At 42.2% G+C, this 18,050-nt stretch overlaps 1 protein-coding gene across 1 annotated transcript in view; it reads left to right on the plus strand.

The window, feature by feature from the left end:
- Positions 1-3,368: 3,368 nt before the first annotated feature.
- Positions 3,369-18,050, plus strand: part of RAMP3 (receptor activity modifying protein 3) — an 89,997-nt gene continuing 75,315 nt past the window's right edge. The window contains exon 1 of the mRNA XM_061587300.1: positions 3,369-4,279. Coding sequence (XP_061443284.1) covers positions 4,228-4,279 — 52 coding nt within the window. The 5' untranslated portion in view covers positions 3,369-4,227. The remainder of the gene's footprint in view (positions 4,280-18,050) is intronic.

Here is an 18,050-nt window from a genome sequence, read left to right on the forward strand (position 1 = left end):
TTTGGGAGTATGGTTCTGGAAGGATCCTTCTTTGGTCCAGAGGATCTAATGTAAAGTACATACAATTTATATAGATCATCTGACAGAAAAAGACACTTGGTGAGTGGGAAAGAGTCCTTATAATAACAAAAGTCAGATAGACATCCATGCTTATCATCTTTTTAGCCTCTTACCTAATGCTTATTTACAACACCTATGTGGATCAACATTTTAAGATCCTCTTTGGAGGCCCTACCCCATGTGCCCCCAGGAGAAGAGAGGAGGGTGGCTACCAAGGAAGGGCATTCTTGGTGATGGAACCCCAGTTATAGAATAGACTCTGTAGAGAAGTGTGCTTGGCATTTTATTTGTGATCTTTTTAGTTCCAGGCAAACATCTTTTTAGTCACCCAGGCTTTTTGTGTTTTAAAACAATTCTAGGCTGTTTAGGCTTATGGTTGAATGTAGCTTTAATGTGAGATGTCTCTGTTATAAGGAAAGGTCATACTGTATTTTTATTGCTTATTGATGATTTTAATTAATGTGTGATGTATTTTTATTTATTTAAAGTATTTCTATCCTGTCTTTTTACCCCACAATGGGGCACTCAGAGTGGCTCACAATGCAATCGTACACAGTAAATAAAAATGCAATAAAACATTAAAATAGATAAAAATACATAAAATACAGCTAACAATTCAAGGGTAGTGATATTAAAAGGGGACTAAAGGGGTAAAACTTTTGAAAGGGGAAAAATACATTCAGCTTCAGGCGATACCTTCAGTTATGTTTGTAAGTCACCCAGGGAATTGTTGACTGGTGGCCACATAGAGTTATTACAAAAATAAATGGGCTATATTATATGGGTGGTCGACAACTGATGCTGCATCCAGCACCCTGTTGGTTGGCTGCAGGCTCAGAAAGGGAGATGGGGAGCCTGCAAATGTTTTGCCTCCTTTTCTAATGTAACCATTTCATAACATTGGGAAAAGTCCCTTCCCTGAGGCAGCCAAATAGTGATACTCTCCCTCTCTACCAGCCCATTGCCTGTTTCCTCTTCTAAATGCATCTCAGGGAATTACACCACATCACCCACTGTCAGTCATATCATGGACTACCCTGCCAATGGGGGCTCCTTTCTCAATCAAACACCCTCTCCAGCAATTCCATCTCTTACCTGGGATCTACCCGCTTACCTGGGATTCACAGTAGACAGCCCAAAAGAAAACAATTATTCTGTTTGTCCTTCTTTCAGGAGTAATACAATGCATTGTTAGAGTTAGCAATAGTGTTATGTATTAAAAAGCTCCCAGGCCAGCCCAAGCCATTTTATAACCTGATGTAGATCTTTTCACACTCCCACTACTTAGCACAGCCACCATGGCACTGGAGAAACTGCCCCAAGTATCATTTCACAAGATTTCACCAAGCCTGTAGCAAAGTCCCACAAGCCACAGCAACATCTTCTGATGTATGGCTGGGTAAGATTTTGGAGAGACCTCTATATAGCTTCTCTCTACATGGCTCAATCTTAGGGCAGCCAGTGCCTGATTTGGTGCTCCAGCTGCCTGTCAGCTTAGCTGGATGCTGGAAGGCCATGGAATACCTCTTCAGGAAGCTGCTGCCATCACTTTCTTTTTTGTCTGAAGTGACACATCAGTGGTAGTCTGTGACCCAACAGGGTGTTGATCTCACTGCGGAGCACTTAGGGCTCAAGTGGCATAACAGCAACTGCTGGAGGCATGGGGGCTCAGGTTGGTGACAGGAGTGTGCTCATCACGCCTCCCAATTTTCAGCCTGAGACGAGGCTGCGGCTGCAATCCAATATACACTTACCTGAGAGTAAGTCCAATTGAACCAGTGGAGCTTACTTCTGAGTAGACATGTATTGGCTTACCATCTAAGTGTACTTAATGGTAAGGCCAGCCAGGAACTTCAGTTATTAAAATCACATAGTTGAGGTCCCTCATAGCCAAAGATTATTGCCTTTGTTCTGTCCAAGTGTCAATCCAAAAGCAGATTCCATTAAGGAGGACTACAGATGTCTAACAACCTGTGTCTAAATTGGGGGAATTTACTGATGTGGGGTGGTGGGTATGGCTGTTTGTTGGAGTGCTGCAATCTATATTCAACCTGTATATTTGTAAATAAATTTAAACACTGCTAAGCACCACAAGTCTCCAATAATTTCCTTTCAGAGGAAACCAAACCACAGTAAACACTACCCCCCCGGAACTTCTCATAGTACAAAAAAGTGGGGATAGGGTACCAATTTTAAAAGGTGTACCTATCAAAACTTGGAAATATTTTAAAATACCTCATAAACATGGCAAACATTCACATCTTTCAAAATACATCAACATCACTTGTAATGAAAATCTGGAATCTTAAATATAACATCTGAAAAATCACAGAAAGAGAGCAAGATAATTTGAATAATAGTTTTCTGATAAGATATAAGTTGTTCAAAGAAACCCTAAATTTTACTGGGCTAGTGCAAGCCTTGCATAAATCTAAGTAGGTCTTTGGACCCTGGTCACTGCAGCTCTCAAATCTGCAGGAAATTGCTTTTCTCCCCCCCTTCCCCCCCCCTTCCCCCCCCCTTCCCCCCCCCTTCCCCCCCCCTTCCCCCCCCCTTCCCCCCCCCGGTCAGTTTCACCTATCCTAAACATGATTGCAGGGGAGTAAATCCCATTGAACTCAATAAGCATGCAAATGATCAAACCTGTCCCCCTCCCCCTCCTAATCCCCCATGGTCAGTTTTATCTATCTTAGCCATGATTGCAAGGGAATAAATCCCACTGAACTCAATAAGTATGCACATGATCAGACCTGCCTTTTCCCTCCTCTCCTCCCCTCCTCTCTTCTCCTCTCCTCTCCCTCCTTCCTGCACAACTTTTAAAGATACAAAAGACCTCTTGGGGGTCAGGCCTGGCAACCAAGAGGTCTTCTGTATCTTTAAAAGTTGTGCAGGGGGAAGGGGAAATCCCACCTTGTGATTTTTCCTATTACAGGGTTGCAAGAACACCTGCACTTGGCTGACTTTCTTTTCTCTTAAAGATACAGGATCAGTCTCAGGGATTGAACCTGGCAACCCTATCTCAGAGAGGAGTTCAGGTCTCCTGCTCCCCTGGTGCATTCACTATAGCTGCCCAATTTCCCTTCTTTTTAAAGTTTGATAGAAATAGCTGTGGGCTATAGGTACATTCTTAAACCGCAAGGTTTTTTGCCTATTTGTGAATTATATTTTGCTCAAGACGTGGGTAGTTATGAAGCTGATACAAAAAACAGCTTATAAATGGTACTTTTTGGTTAAAATTGGTGCTTTAATGCATCTGAACCGTTTTGTTAGAAAATTGCAGGTGTTAGCTCTCTGCCAGCTCATCTAGTCAGAGTACTGAAAAGGCACTCGTGATCAGTCACGATATTGTCAGAAGCTTTCCGCCCTCGTCCTTTGGTGAGCTATCTTGACAAAAGTTTCTCACACCAAAGGTGACAAAGTTATGAGAGAGCTGTCTTCTGAGGAATCCAGCTGTACTCCAAGAGCGACAAGGCTAACGCTGTTTTTCAAAAAAATCTTTGAAGGAAGACTTGCTTCAAATCGTCAATGAATTGCGCAGTGGGTAAGATGTAAGAGTTAGTAAGATGAGCGGAAAGAACCAAGGGCGGAACAGGAGGAAAGCACACACGTTTGGTTCGGCGCAACACGCCCGCCCGCCCGCCCGCCCGCCCAGCTGTAAAGGGCAGAGGTGCTGAGCTGTCCTTTCTCCTCCTGCGGGCTTTTTACAGCTGTATATATCCGCATCCTGTGAGTGGACCATCTTCTCATGGCTGCGTCGTGTGGGCAGCTTCCAGCTGCATTTTCTTTCCCCTGGAGGATCCTGGAATAGCTGCAACATCCTCATCCTTCTTCTCAAGGCGAAGCAAGCTGGGGGTGGGGGAAGGAGAAATAAGAGAGGAAATGGCATTCCGAGCTGATTGTTGGCAGCGGCGGCTGACATCTTCGCGCAGGGAGGAGCAGAAGGGTGGGATTTTGTGCAACCAAGCCCCCTCACCTCCCTGCCAACACCAAGTTCCTGCTCAGGACTTGATGCTGTCGAATGAAGAACAGGTTCCCTGTTAGAAAACGTGTTTGGTGAAAGATTTGGGGGATATCTGAGGCTGTTTCAGCGCTGCCTTTTTCGTCCCCCATGCGTGCTGCTTCTTTCCAAAATTCCGGGCTGCACTTAGTGTTACTGGAAGATTCAGGATGGAGATTCACGCTTTCTGGTTGATACAACTTTTCCTCTTTGTGTTGTGGGGTAAGTACATGCTGTCGCTGTTCTCTTTCAACCACATTGTCAATGAAAGGAATGTTAGTTATCTTTTGTACCCTCTTTCATGCTTAAGTTGTATGTAGAATTACACCCCCCTCCAAATCACACTAGAATTGTATGGTTTATCAATGTATGCGCCCTGCTAGCAAAGGCAAGCAAGAGTTTGCCGAAGTATTCATACAGCTACTTCTAAATTCCTCTCTGGGGATGTTCTGATCTTGTTTAGAGAAGCAGGCAGTCCCACAGAAGTGATTAGATAATGGGTTTCTTCCATCCTAGAAGAAAAATGTTTTCAGATAAATGCAACCCATCCACACTCTTCTCTACCTTCTTGCTTGGATTGTGCATGGGCAATGTTTATGCAAGCTTATGCCTGCATTCTCAAAGGACATGATGCTTGTGGGTGGACTTACTGCACAAACACATAACTGGAATTTGTAGAAGATCCAGATAGGTTTTACATGTTACTAGGATGACGTTATTTATAGCATACACTTTTAACTGCTCAAAGTACTTTACAATATTTATCTCGTTTAATCTTAAATTGGATCTGGGAATGCATAATGTGGAATTAGTAGCAGAAGCAGTGTTCACAACTTGCCCAAGGCTGCCTAGTTAAGATCATTTCAAACACTGTGGAAAGACAAGCTTAGGTTTGCCACAGTGTGTTCACTCAGCAGCTAACTACAGCTCCCTGTCATATGCTGCTGTGTGCTGGGTTCCTACTGGAAGGGCAGGATATAAATCAAATAAATAAATAAAAATATGATACAAGTATTTGTCATATCTATGCATCACTTTTAACTTAGCATTGTAATATAATTTGCTTTAAATGTACAGCAAAATTGTTTATGTAGAATGGCTCCTGTGGATGGAAGTTGAACCCAAATTCTGTTTGTTTGACTCCATTACTACATCTGTGTTGAAAATTTCCTTATATATTTTAGTTAGCTTTAAATTAGAAAGCTGTTCAGTTATCTTCATCATTTGTTTTTGCAGGCACTTCTATTTTTGTAGGCAAGATGGATATGAGTATAGTTACTTTTTTTTTTGCTTAGATTATAAACAAAACTCGTGTCATAGTAAATGGGTCCAGGAAAAATCATTTATTTGTTTTGAAGAGTGGGTCATCTCTCTGAGGGCAGCAATTTTCTTTCAACTCTTTCCCCGTCCTTCCGCCCTTTTCTTGTGAAAACAAACATTTGCTCCAAAAGTAAGATAAGACTACCCACTCCTTTTTTTTAAAAAAAAACAACAACCCTCCATCCTCAATTAGTTGCAGTGAGATATTTGTTTCACCTAAAGGCTTAGCAGTGATGTAACAAGTATGGAATGGGCACCCCTGCTGCATAGCAGATGGCTATAGATGCAGAGCTTAACAAAATGAAAAATGAAGCCAAATTGATACTTCTAAATACTGCAAACACATTTGTGCTTGTTTGGGACATATACACAAGAATGCTGATACTTCCTGTCAATTTTTTTAAAAAACAACAATAGCATAGTTAATGGTGTTTGTCCATTAGAAAAAAACACTACAATCTATAGAAAGGTAATACCATTATTAGGACCAGCTTAAATAAATAAATACAATGCAGTAGATTTTGGCCAATTCTTTTGTGTGTGATGAATAGGCTAGTCTTTCGGTCTCTGGGCCATTTCATACACTAAAAATAAATACAAATCTTAGTTATAAACTTTAAAAATGTAACATGTAAATAAGGAAGACAGTTGGACTTGATGGCCTTATAGGCCCCTTCCAACTCTACTGTTCTATGATTCTATGTTTGGAAGTATATGTATTGTACAAATACACTCACTACAGTGACAGGATTGGCTCCAGCTCATAGGAAAATGAACACTCTGCAAATCAAGGTTTGTTGCTATGTAGTATGTGGTGTGGTCTCCAGACAAAATTAATCGCACCACATGACAAAAATCTAGAATCGTAGGGTTGTTCACAGAGTTGTCTCCAGTCTCAAAGTTACCAGTCTGGTAAATCACAAACACCTTGCCTCCATTCTAATCAGTCTACAACTTTGATCAGCAACTAGTTTCATGGGCTGTGTGTGTGTGTCTGGCCTTGTGTCAGCCTCTCCCACCGTAGTGCTCTCCAAATGATTTGGCCACTCTGGCTGGTTTGGGGGGAGTTGTAGTCCAAAAATCTTGAGGCATGCTCCCCTAAAAATGGACAGCCAACAAGTCCCAGTGTCAAAGCCACCACATCCTCCATACACCACTTTGCCTTAGGGTTGGCAACTGGGGATCAGCTAGTACTTCTCAGAGTTGGATTTGGCCCTGAGGTTTTTGCTATTGATCCTAACCTATAGTCCAGATGGATCAAAGTGTGCCTTGAGTACAATGAACAGAATCAAAGTACCTGCAGAGTACAGGGAGCTCAAGTTAAAAAGGCATGTGGGGAAAAAAATGTCAGGACAGCAACTTGCTTCCCCAGAATGACATTGATTAATCTAGGTAATGCCTGCTTGACCCCAAGAATGATGGTCTGGTAAAACTTGCAGAGGAAGAAAAGATTATACAAAATCCTGGAAGTACATAACAGGGAACTGTTTTCATTGCTGATGTTGAACTGACTCACTTCTGTTTAGTGTTCATACTTGAATTATGAATTCAGTGAAAATCTGTTATGGGCTTTTATTGGGGCAGAATATGATTTGAATTGCTTTCAGTGTAGCTTAAACTGCTACAGCTTAGCAGGGTCAGCACTGATAACTGTTTTTAACATAAGTATAGACTAAAGTATCCCATAGCATATGCAGAGTGCATTTTTCTCACCACTAGAGTAGATCCACTTGAGTAGCTGCATAGCACCCATGAACATTAGTTTTCCAGGGTGATGTTGCCATATACACTTGAACTCCAGGAACCTTTCCCTCCTCCCTAGAAATCAAGGACTAGAGTAAGGGTGGGGAACCTTTTTCAGACCAAGGGCCTCATTCTCTCAGACAACCTCCCAGGGGCTGCCTGAAGCAGGACCAGAGACAAAGGTGGGTGGAACAATGGATGTGACTCTTACCATTGTAAAGTAGGCTACATTCTAACTACACAAAAGTCAGAGGTTTCTACATACACATATGCACATCTCTTCATTCTCCATCCAGCCAACAAGCATGATCACAGTTCAAGGACACATTCTAGCCAAGCAAAGGTGCTCATGGAGAGGAGGGATGATGAGAGGTGTGGCCTGTCAAGAGGGGGCATGGCCTGGACAAAGTCCCAAGGGCTGGATACCACCCCTGGACTAGCGTATGTAGTTCTTTCACATTAAAAGGGCATATCGTGATTTTGTTCAGTCTTGCTGTTCATAGCTTGCTAAACCTTTATGCATGTAAACAAATTAGTTACACAAGTTAACTTCTGATTAAGCCATTTTATGTTTCAGATACTTCAAAAAATACTTAGAAAGTCAAATGCAATTGATACACCCATATTTCTTGACAGCCCCCCTAACGTTTTTGTAAGGAAAGTTTTAGTCTAATTTGCTTTCTGGAAAGAGGGGTTAAATAAGAGGCACAAGAAGCTAGCAAAGGCTTCTACAGTTTGTAAACTAATACAATGAGATGGGCTGCTTACATTTCCAGGAAATGTTCAGAAACACTGAACGTGTTGAATTATATAATAAAAAGAAGCTCTACAATAACACTCTCTGACTGGTTTAGTTGGTGACAGACTTTTAGAGGGCTGCTTTCAAATCTGTGTGACTCTTCAAGTACACCACTTTCACTAACAACTTTTTAAAAAACAAAGAGTCAGTGGGGCTCCATTTATTTATTTGATTCATATCCCACCCTTCCTCCCAGTAGGCCCAGGGTGGCAAACAAAAGCATCAAAAACACTCTAAAACATCATAAAAACAGACTCTAAAATATACAGTAGGGCCCCGCTTTACAGCGCTTCACTTTACAGCGTTCCGCTAAAACAGTGGTTGTGAATTGTAGAAAGGCCCCGCTTTACAGCGCTTGTTCCACTTTTACGGCGGTTTTTTGCCGCCGGGCACCATTTTGGTCAATGTAAGTCAATGGGATCCGCTTTACAGTGGTTTTCGCTTTACAGCGGGGGTCCGGAACGTAACCCGCTGTATGAGCAGGGCCCTACTGTATTACAACATCCTTAAAAACATTAAAAAAAACATCTTTTTTAAAAAAAGCTTTAAAAACATATTAAAAAGCAATTCCAATGCAGAGGCAGACTGAGATAAAGTCTCAACTTAAAAGGCTTGTTGGAAGAGGAAGGTCTTCAGTAGGCACTGAAAAGATAACAGAGATCGTGCCTGTCTAATATTTAAGGGGAGGGAATTCCAGAGGTAGGTGCCACTACACTAATGGTCCACTTCCTATGTTGTGCGGAACAGACACCTGCAGAGTGTCGTGGTTGATTAGGTATATAAGAGGTAAGACGGTCTTTCAGGTATCCTGGTCCCAAGCTGTATAGAACTTTGTACACCGAAACCAGAACCTTGAACTTTGCTCGGTAGCTAATAGGTAGCAAGTACAATTGTTTCAGCAGCAGGGTGATGTTAGTGATATCCTACCCCAGTGAGCAGTCCCGCCGCCGCAGTTTGCACCAGCTGCAGCTTCCAGACCAACCTCAAGGGCAGCCCCACATAGAGCGCATTACAGTAACCCAGCCTGGAGGTTTCCAGTGCGTGGACAACAGTGGTCAGGCTATCCCGGTCCAGAAACGGCCACAGCTGTCTTACCAGCCAAAGCTGGTAAAAGGCACTCCTCGCCACTGAGGTCACCTGGGCCTCTAGCAACAAAGGTGGATCCAGGAGTACCACAAGACTACAGACCTGATCTGTCAGAGGACGTACGACCCATTCAAAGCAGGCAACTGACCAATTATCTGAACTTGGGAACCACCAACCAACAGCACCTCTGTCTTGCTAGGATTCAGATTCAGTTGTTGGCCCTCATCCAGCCCACAACTGAGTCCAGCCAGCGGTCCAGGGCTTGCATGGCCTCTCCTGATTCAGTTGTTACAAAGAAATAGGGCTGCATATCATCAGTGTACTGCTGACACCTTGCCCCAAATCTCCTGATGACCACTCCCAAGGGCTTCATATATGTTAAACAGCATTGGGGACAAAATGGTACCCTGCGGCACCTAACAGCACAACTGCCAGGGGACCAAAAGACAATCACCCAATGCTATTATCTGAAAATAACCCTGGAGATAGGATTGAAACCACTGTAAAATAGTACCTCCACCACCCATCTCACCAAGTTGGCCCAGAAGGATACCATGGTCAATGGTATGAAAAGCTGCTGAGAGTTCAAAAGTAACAGGGTTGCACTCCCCCTGTCCTTCTCCCGATAAAGGTCATCCATCAGGGCGACCAAGGCTGATTCAGTCCCATAACCAGGCCTGAATCCAGACTGGAATGGGTCAAGATAATCTGTTTCATCCAAGAGCACTTGCAATTGCTGCGCCACAACCCACTCAATCACCTTCCCTAAAAAGGGCATATTTGTGACTGGGCATTAGTTGTCACAAGCCAATGGGTCCAGGGTGGGCTTTTTCAGGAGCAGTTGGATCACTGCCTCTTTCAGGGCAGCTTGAACCACTCCGTCCCGCAATGATGCATTGACCACACCCTGGATCCACTTGGTCAACCCCCCCACCCCAGCAAACTTTAATAAACCAAGAAGGGCAAGGGTCGAGAGGACATGTTGCTGGCCACATCATTGCAAGCACCTTGTCCACATCATCAGGCTGCATCAGACTCCAACAGGTTGCAGCAGACGTTGCACTGAACACCTCACTGGGGACTACAGTAGATGTGGATGGGGCATCAAGAGTGCTGTGAAGGTGAGCAACTTTACCCTCAAGATGCCTTGCAAACAGTGGGACTTTGAAGGGTCTAAAACTCTGTTTCCTGGAGTTAATGTCAACAGACCCCTGACAGTATGGAAGAGCTCCACTGGATGACTACTTGAGGATGTGATGGTGGCAGAGAAGTGGGCCTTCTTTGCCACCCTCACACCTCTTGTTGCATGCTATAACCGTATTCATGCATTTAAAATAGCATGTGAGGGTTTAAATTAGTGAGGGGGAAAGGCCCTGTCCCCAGTGTCTCCCTCTGCCTACTCCACCCCTTCTCTTTATATGTTTAGCAGGATGGTCTGAAGGGGGTCTGTAAGCATGTTTAGCCTGAAGGCATTGACGAGCTGCCTTGCGATCAGCACCCTGATAACACAGTTTAAGCTCCCTTGTAATATGAATGCATCAATAGGGCTTATAGCTTGCGAAGTTCTGAAACATTTGTCAACGATGTTACTGCCTGGAAACAGTCTTTCCTTGGCTATGCTCAAGCATGCATCATTTGAGTACACTTGTCAAGTGATCCCATCCTTGCCAAGTGTATATTTAAAGGCAAATGTTCTCTTGAATTCTCTGGAAGAATAGCAGGATGTAAATGTAATGTAATGAAATGAAAAACCTGGAAAACTCGCCCTTTTATCATTAAAGACTTTCTACATGGTTCATTGTAAAATCGTGAACAGGAATGGGAATGGAATGAGCTCTGCTTCCCCTTCCTTTGCTCCTATTCATGCTCCCACCTCCCCAGGCTTCAGGCCAATTCTTCCTCCTTCCTGCCATGTTTGTTCCAACAAACAATTGGTGCTCTGAGCAACACAACAACAAAAACCTAGGATTTTTTGTACTGTTTTAAAACATTAAAAACTGTTCAGATTGGAGAGGAGGTTCATGTTGTGACTGCCATAAGGGCTGGCCAATCAGTGCTATGTGTGCAGATTTGACTTGATAAAGCTGTGCATGTGTCTGATCACCCATAGGTACACTTAGAATCATAGAATAGTAGAGTTGGAAGGGGCCTACAAAGCCATCAAGTCCAACCCCCTACTCAATGCAGGAATCCAAATTAAAGCATTCCCAAGAGATGGCTGTCCAGCTGCCTCTTGAATGCCTCCAGTGTCAGAGAGCCCACTACCTCTCTAGGTAATTGGTTCCTTTGTCGTATGGTTCTAACAGAAGGTTTTTCCTAATGTTCAGTCGAAATCTGTCTTCCTGCAACTTGAGCCGATTATTCCATGTCCTGCACTCTGGGACAATTGAGAAGAGATCCTGGCCCTCATGTACTTGAAGAATGCTATGATATCTCCCCTCAGTGTTCTCTTCTCCAGGCTAAACATGCCCAGTTCTTTCAGTCTCTCCTCACAGGGCTTTGTTTCCAGTTACCTGATCATCCTTGTTGCCCTCCTCTGAACCTGTTCCAGTTTGTCTGCATCTTTCCTGAAGTGCGGAGACCAGAACTGGACACAGTACTCAATATGAGGCCTAACCAGTGCTAAATAGAGGGGAATTAATACTTTAATAAATTTGATAAGCATGCTCTGTACCTCCTCACCCAAGTCGTTCATAAAAATGTTAAAGAGCACTGGGCCCAGGACCGAGTCTTGTGGTACCCCACTCGTTACTTCCTCCCAGTTTGAGAAGGAACCATTGATAAGCACTCTTTGAGTACGATTTCGGAGTCAACTGTGGATCCACCTGATAGTTGTGTCATTTAACTAGTTTACTAATCAGAATATCATGGGGCACTTTGTCAAAAGCTTTGCTAAAGTCGAGATATGTTACATCCACAGCATTCCCACAGTCTCCCAGGGAGGTTACCCGATTAAAAAACGAGATGAGTTTGGCAGGATTTGTTCTTCATAAATCCATATTGGCTCCTAGTAATCACTGCATTGTTTTCAAGGTGCTTACAGATTGCTTTATAATCTGCTCCAGAATTTTTCCAGGGATTGATGTTAGGCTGAGTGGTTTGTAGTTCCCCAGTTTCTCCTTTTTGCCCTTTCTGAAGATAGGGACAACATTAGCTTTAGAACATCAGCTTTAGAACTTTTAGAACATTAACTTCCGCAGCAAGCTCACATGTGAAGTACATAATTTAAAAGATCAACTTGAAAGCATAGTAAGATAGGCAGGGCAAGGTGACATTAAATCATGCCAAATTATAAGGGACAGAGGAGCTCAAAACAGAGATGTTCAGCTGTTACAGCCATTGTATAGCCATGGGGGATTTTTCTTCTGGCTTCTATTAAGCTTTCTTGATCCTTTGATCCCTACCCTTACCTTTTCACTTGTCCCTTTACCTAGCCTGTAGCTTTGAAAATAATATTTCACACAAAGTACATGTATTTGCTTAGTCTGTTCTTGTTTGGCTGAAGGCCAGTGTATGCCATCACAAGACTCAAGTAGTAAAGCTGCCCCTACCTGCCCGCTGCCTGATGTAATATGAGCTGCCCTGAATTGGAGCAGAATGAAATGAAAAAGGGGTGGTGGAGGAAGGGGAGTAAAGAAGTTTAACTCTCTGTATCAACCAGAGACAAGAATAGACTGCATTTTGCTATGGAACATCTTTTTTTTTAATTGTTCTAATAATGAGGGGACCTCATTTTGAAATAGAGCAGGTAGGGTAATTTATGGCTACCTCTATCAGAGCCCTTTCAGAGCAATTAACTGGTAGTCATCTCAGCATTTTGCCTTCTTACTTTTTGAAGCAAAGCTGAAAAAGACATAGGTTTCCAAGCAGTAGTTAAGGATTTCTAGCAGCTTGGACCACTCTTCATTCATATGTATTTTTTCATTTCCATTTATAATATGAATGACTTTCAGCCATCTACACAAGAGGATCCTTGGCAAAACAGACATGTGTCTGAATTTGGAAATACTGTATGCCAAAATCTGTTGTAATGAACACAGGTGTACAATTGAGGGCAGCAGAGGGTATCAGATAGTCAAGATAAAATACAAGTGCAGTAAGACCTGTACCAGCAGTTAGAACTTCCAGGAGGCTGGGGAAGCAGACACGCCACCATAGTCCTCCTCAGCATTTCCCTTTTGCTACTGTCGGTCTCCTCTGGAGGAGGACCCAGCTGTAAGCCATCTAGCCTGGTGAGAGGGTCCCTCCTTTCTGGGATGCATTTCAGCCAGGCTCCGCTGAGGTTCCTTGGAGTGCGGTAAGACCTGCACCTGGAGTTCTATTGTTGGTTCACTTTCTTCCTTTCTATTCCAGTCTAGATTATTTATCTGGGAGGAAGGGAACGATATAAAGTTAATAATAAAAAATAAATTTATAATGCTATGTTTGCTAAATGGTTGCTTCTTGTCTTACTTGAATTTATTATTGCTTTTTGTAAACTGACTTTATCTCAGTGCTTTGTATTTTGATATTTTGAATGCTTATAAGCTGCTTTGGGCACAGCTCACTGTGGAAAGGCGGCACATAAATAAACACAAGCGAAAAAGCACAAGAGAAGTGTTTTGGGGTGAATAAAGGGAAAATGACAAAAGTGAGAAGGAATGAATGTGAGCAAATGCAATTATATGGACTTACAGATCAAAACTGAAGTAGAGATGGAAACTAAAGGCTTAAACTAAAAGCTTGACTGTAAGATTTCTGAGCCCTTGTCAGTAAACCTCCACTATTATTGCAAGTTGTTAATGCACAGGTGTTGGTGTTTCCAGACGGTGTGCTGAAAAGGGCCTGAAGTTAAATTAAGCCACTACTGTGAATGCATACATTACTTCCTGCCATTTGAGTAGGATGATTTGCAAAGATTTCACCTCTTCCTCCCAGGGACCCCAGAACTTTTTAAAGGGGTGTGTGTCAAGATTGGCAGGCAGGTCATGTCATGATGACCTTATTGCAGTTGCATTTTTACATCTACTTATATAATGGGTTAAATAATAAATCTGTCATATTCCAGCACTGTCACAATCATAAATACACCTGAATAAAAAAGAAAAAACATAAGTAGTAATTGCTCAAAGTAAAAATTACAGAATGCTTATGGATAATGGAATACCCTTTGTAAGTTCCAGCTAACCTGTTTTTACTTCAGAGATGGAAAAGGAGAAAACACAGTCTTTTGTAGAAAGTTAGAAGCTTTCTGTTTATTACTGGAACTTCATGTAACATCTTTAAAATAAATATCTATAGATACCTTAAAATAAATTAAAAATAAAGTACAATACATTAAAATAAATAAATAAGAAAATCTTAAATTTTAAATTAAAGTACAATAAAATATATAAAATATTAAAATATGTAATAAATAAAATAAATATTTTAAAATAAACAGTATAGCTGTGTTTCTTGTATTCTACTATTTATATCATGGTTATCATAACAGGTCTTATTATACTTAATAACAACAAACCTTAAAGAGGTTCAGGAGGGCTAGCCATGTTGTCTGAAATATGAAAACACAAACAAGGAGTCTGTGGCACTTTAAATAATTTTGTTAGCCTTTAAGGTGCCACAGACTTCTTATTTGTGTTTCAATAAACCATAAACATTACTATAGCACACTTAAGCCAAAGGTGGCTTGGCGTTCAGCAGTCCCGGTGATGAATTCATTCATAATGTTTTCCAAAGGAATTTGGCCACTTCTTTGCTTGTGCACATAAGGGAGCAAATGGGTAAGATGCTTCTGTGACATGCAGTTACGTAGATATGTCTTCACTCTTCTCAGAGCACTGATATAACGTTCTCCTGATGCTGCTGATGTAAGTATTGTGTGTAAGAGCTGTACCAGCAGGACAACTTGGTCTAAGAGATTTCGGACTGTCTGAGGCTGTTGTCTCAATGATTGTGAGATGTCTTCGATAGTTTTTACTCCAGCAGTTTGCTGGCTGGAACTGTTCCTAAAATGGCTGCCAGGCAAAGGCCTTCATGAAAACAGAATAAATTAACACAGCAATCTGTTAGCATTCCTGGTGTGGTCTCCATAGATTACAGAAGGGATGTTCATGCTCTGGAGACCTCTTTGTAGTGGCAGTGTGGGAAACCATTCATTTTTTGCCAGAACTTAAGAACGCTGCTGTACCACTATCAAATTTACCTGGTCATTTTGGGGGGGGGGCTCAGCCCACCCCAGCCTAGTCTTAGGCGGGCTTGAGCCCCCCCATTCCACGGTCCATGCTCCCTCCTCCCATTACCATTATGTGAGCAGTGAGGAAACGAATAAGGATGCACAGAGATTTCTGGATGGAACTTCTGCTACCAGTGCAGGAGAATCCCAGAAGCACCAACATTGCCTAGATAGCATGACTGCATCTTTGGGCCTGGACTAGCTGGACAAATCAGAGGGTGGGGTTAGGGTTGCCAGCTGGTCCTTTTGTGAAGGGTCAGACCAGTTTTTGAGGTTTGGGACTGGCTGCTAGATGAGGTATGTTGGGTTAATGGGGAAGTTTTCCTCCTTTCACTAGTTACCTCATTTACTTCTTTTCTTTTTTGCATATGAAACACTTGTGTATAGGGTTGCCAGATCTCCGTTTTTTGGCCTGAAACTCTGGTTTTTGGGGGTCTCCTCTGGCTCTCCGGCCAACCCACCTTAATCTCCAGACTCTCAGCTTCAATTTTTAAAAAAATTAAGTTTCTAGGTGGTCTGGTTCCCGAGATATACACCAAAACATCGTCCGTCCCCCCACGACTGTTAAATCTGTTTAACGGACCTGTTATAGCAGCTCCTAGCAGAGCTTGGAAAAGTTACTTTTTTAAAACTACAACTCCCATCAGCCCCAGCCAGCATGGCCACTGGATTGGGCTGATGGGAGTTGTAGTTAAAAAAAAATAACTTTCCCAAGCTCTGGCTCTAACCCCACCCTTTCAGGATTGTAGCCAATAAGTGAAGCCAGGGTTGTGATTTGTTGACCCAGGCAGTGCCTAGACTTCATTGCAAGGTCAGAAAATTGTGGTTTTGAGATTTTCAGTGTGTTTGAGTAAGTAAGAATATGGAAGGCAGTGCTTTGAAAACCTTGGCAATATGAAAGTATTTAATCCAATACTTGCTTTTCTGGGAGTAAAGCAATGCTAATCCCATGTACCTGGAATAAACTGCATTGAATTCATTAGGACTGACTTTTGAGTAGACATGGTTAGGATTGTGTTGTAAATTAATGGGACTTCTGAGGAATTGTGTTTGTGTTGTAAATCTTTCCCTTCCCCTCCAATGCTATTTTTAAAGCAATCAGGCAAGGTTTACCTAGGTATCACATTTTTTATTATGTAGGAAACTAATACTGATTTTTTAAAAAAATGTTCTGCAATGACCAACTGGTTTGACAATAAACTATTATATAGGGTGTATATTTACTTGTGTATGTATGGAGTCTTTCCAACAACCCTGTAAGGTAGGGTTGGTGATTGGAAACCAAGGCAACTCACAATAAGAAATAAATCCCTTTAAAAACCAATAACCATAAAACAAGTATAAACAGTTGCAAAACAGCTTAAAGTGGCATGATTCTGAATTTTGGGTTGGGTGAATGAAGTTTATTTTTATTTATTATTTGATTTATATCCAGTCCTTCCTCTCAGTAGGAGCCCAGGGCGGCAAACAAAAGCACTAAAAACTCTTTAAAAATAATAAAAACAGACTTTAAAATATATTAAAACAAAAAATCTTTAAAAACATTTTTAAAAGCTGTGACTCCAATATTTATATATGTATTTTATTTACAACAGTTATATACTGCTTTATTGTAAAAAATCTGAAAGCAGTTTACAGAAAGAATTAAAACAATAAAATTATTGGCAAAATAGTTAGACGTATTGAAAAACATCCAAATTAATAAAACAAACAATGAGTTAAAAACAGATTTAAAAACACAACAGCTTCTACATGCATGGATAGGCTTGCCTAAACAAAAATGATTTTAGCAGGTGCTGAAAACAGGCGTCTATCTAATGTTTAGGCAAGGAGTTCCAAAGCGTAGGTGTTGCCACTTCGTTGTTGTTGTTATGTGCCTTCAAGTCAATTTTGACTTATGGCGACCCTATGAATCATTGACCTCCAAGAGCATCTGTCATGAACCACCCTGCTCAGATCTTGTAAGTTCAGGTCTGTGGCTTCCTTTATGGAATCAATCCATCTCTTGTTTGGTCTTCCTCTTTTTCTACTCCCTTCTGTTTTTCTGTATTGTCTTTTCTAGTGAATCATGTCTTCTCATTATGTGTCCAAAATATGGTATGTGTCCAAAGTCAGAGGAAGTAAACCACCTCTGAATACCTCTTACCATGAGTGCACCTTGAATCGAGCTCAGAAACATACAGGCAGCCAAGGCAAGCGGGCCAGAATCAGTTTTATGTGTTCGAACCATCTGGTCCCTGTTACCAATGTGGCCGCTGCATTTTGCACAAGCTGCAGTTTCTGAACCGTCTTCAAAGGCAACCCCACATAGAGTGCATTGCATTAATCTAACTTGGAGGTTACCAGAGCATGGACAACTGAAGCCAGGTTATCCCTATCCAGATAGGAGCGTAGCTGGGCCACCAACTGAAGTTGGTAAAAGGCACTCCGTGCCACAGAGGCTACCTGAGCCTCAAGTGACAGAGATGGTTCTAGTAGAACCTCCAAGCTATTAACCTGCTCCTTCAGGGGGAGTGCAACCCCATCCAGGACAGGTTGGACATGCACCATCTGGTCAGAAGAACCACCCACTAGCAGCATCTCAGTCTTCTCTGGATTGAGCCTCAGTTTATTAGCCCTCATCCAGTCCATTGTCACAGCCAGGCACCGGTTCAGCACATTGACAGCCTCACCTGAAGAAGATGAAAAGGAGAACTAGAGCTGTGTGTCATCAGCATACTGATGGCAACGCACTCCAAAGCTCTGGATGACCACACCCAATGGTTTCATGTAGATGTTGAACAGCATGGGGGACAGAACTGACCCCTGCAGAACCCCATACTGGAGAGGCC

Source organism: Rhineura floridana, chromosome 10 (genome assembly GCF_030035675.1).
Source record: "Rhineura floridana isolate rRhiFlo1 chromosome 10, rRhiFlo1.hap2, whole genome shotgun sequence".
Lineage (NCBI taxonomy): Eukaryota > Metazoa > Chordata > Lepidosauria > Squamata > Rhineuridae > Rhineura > Rhineura floridana.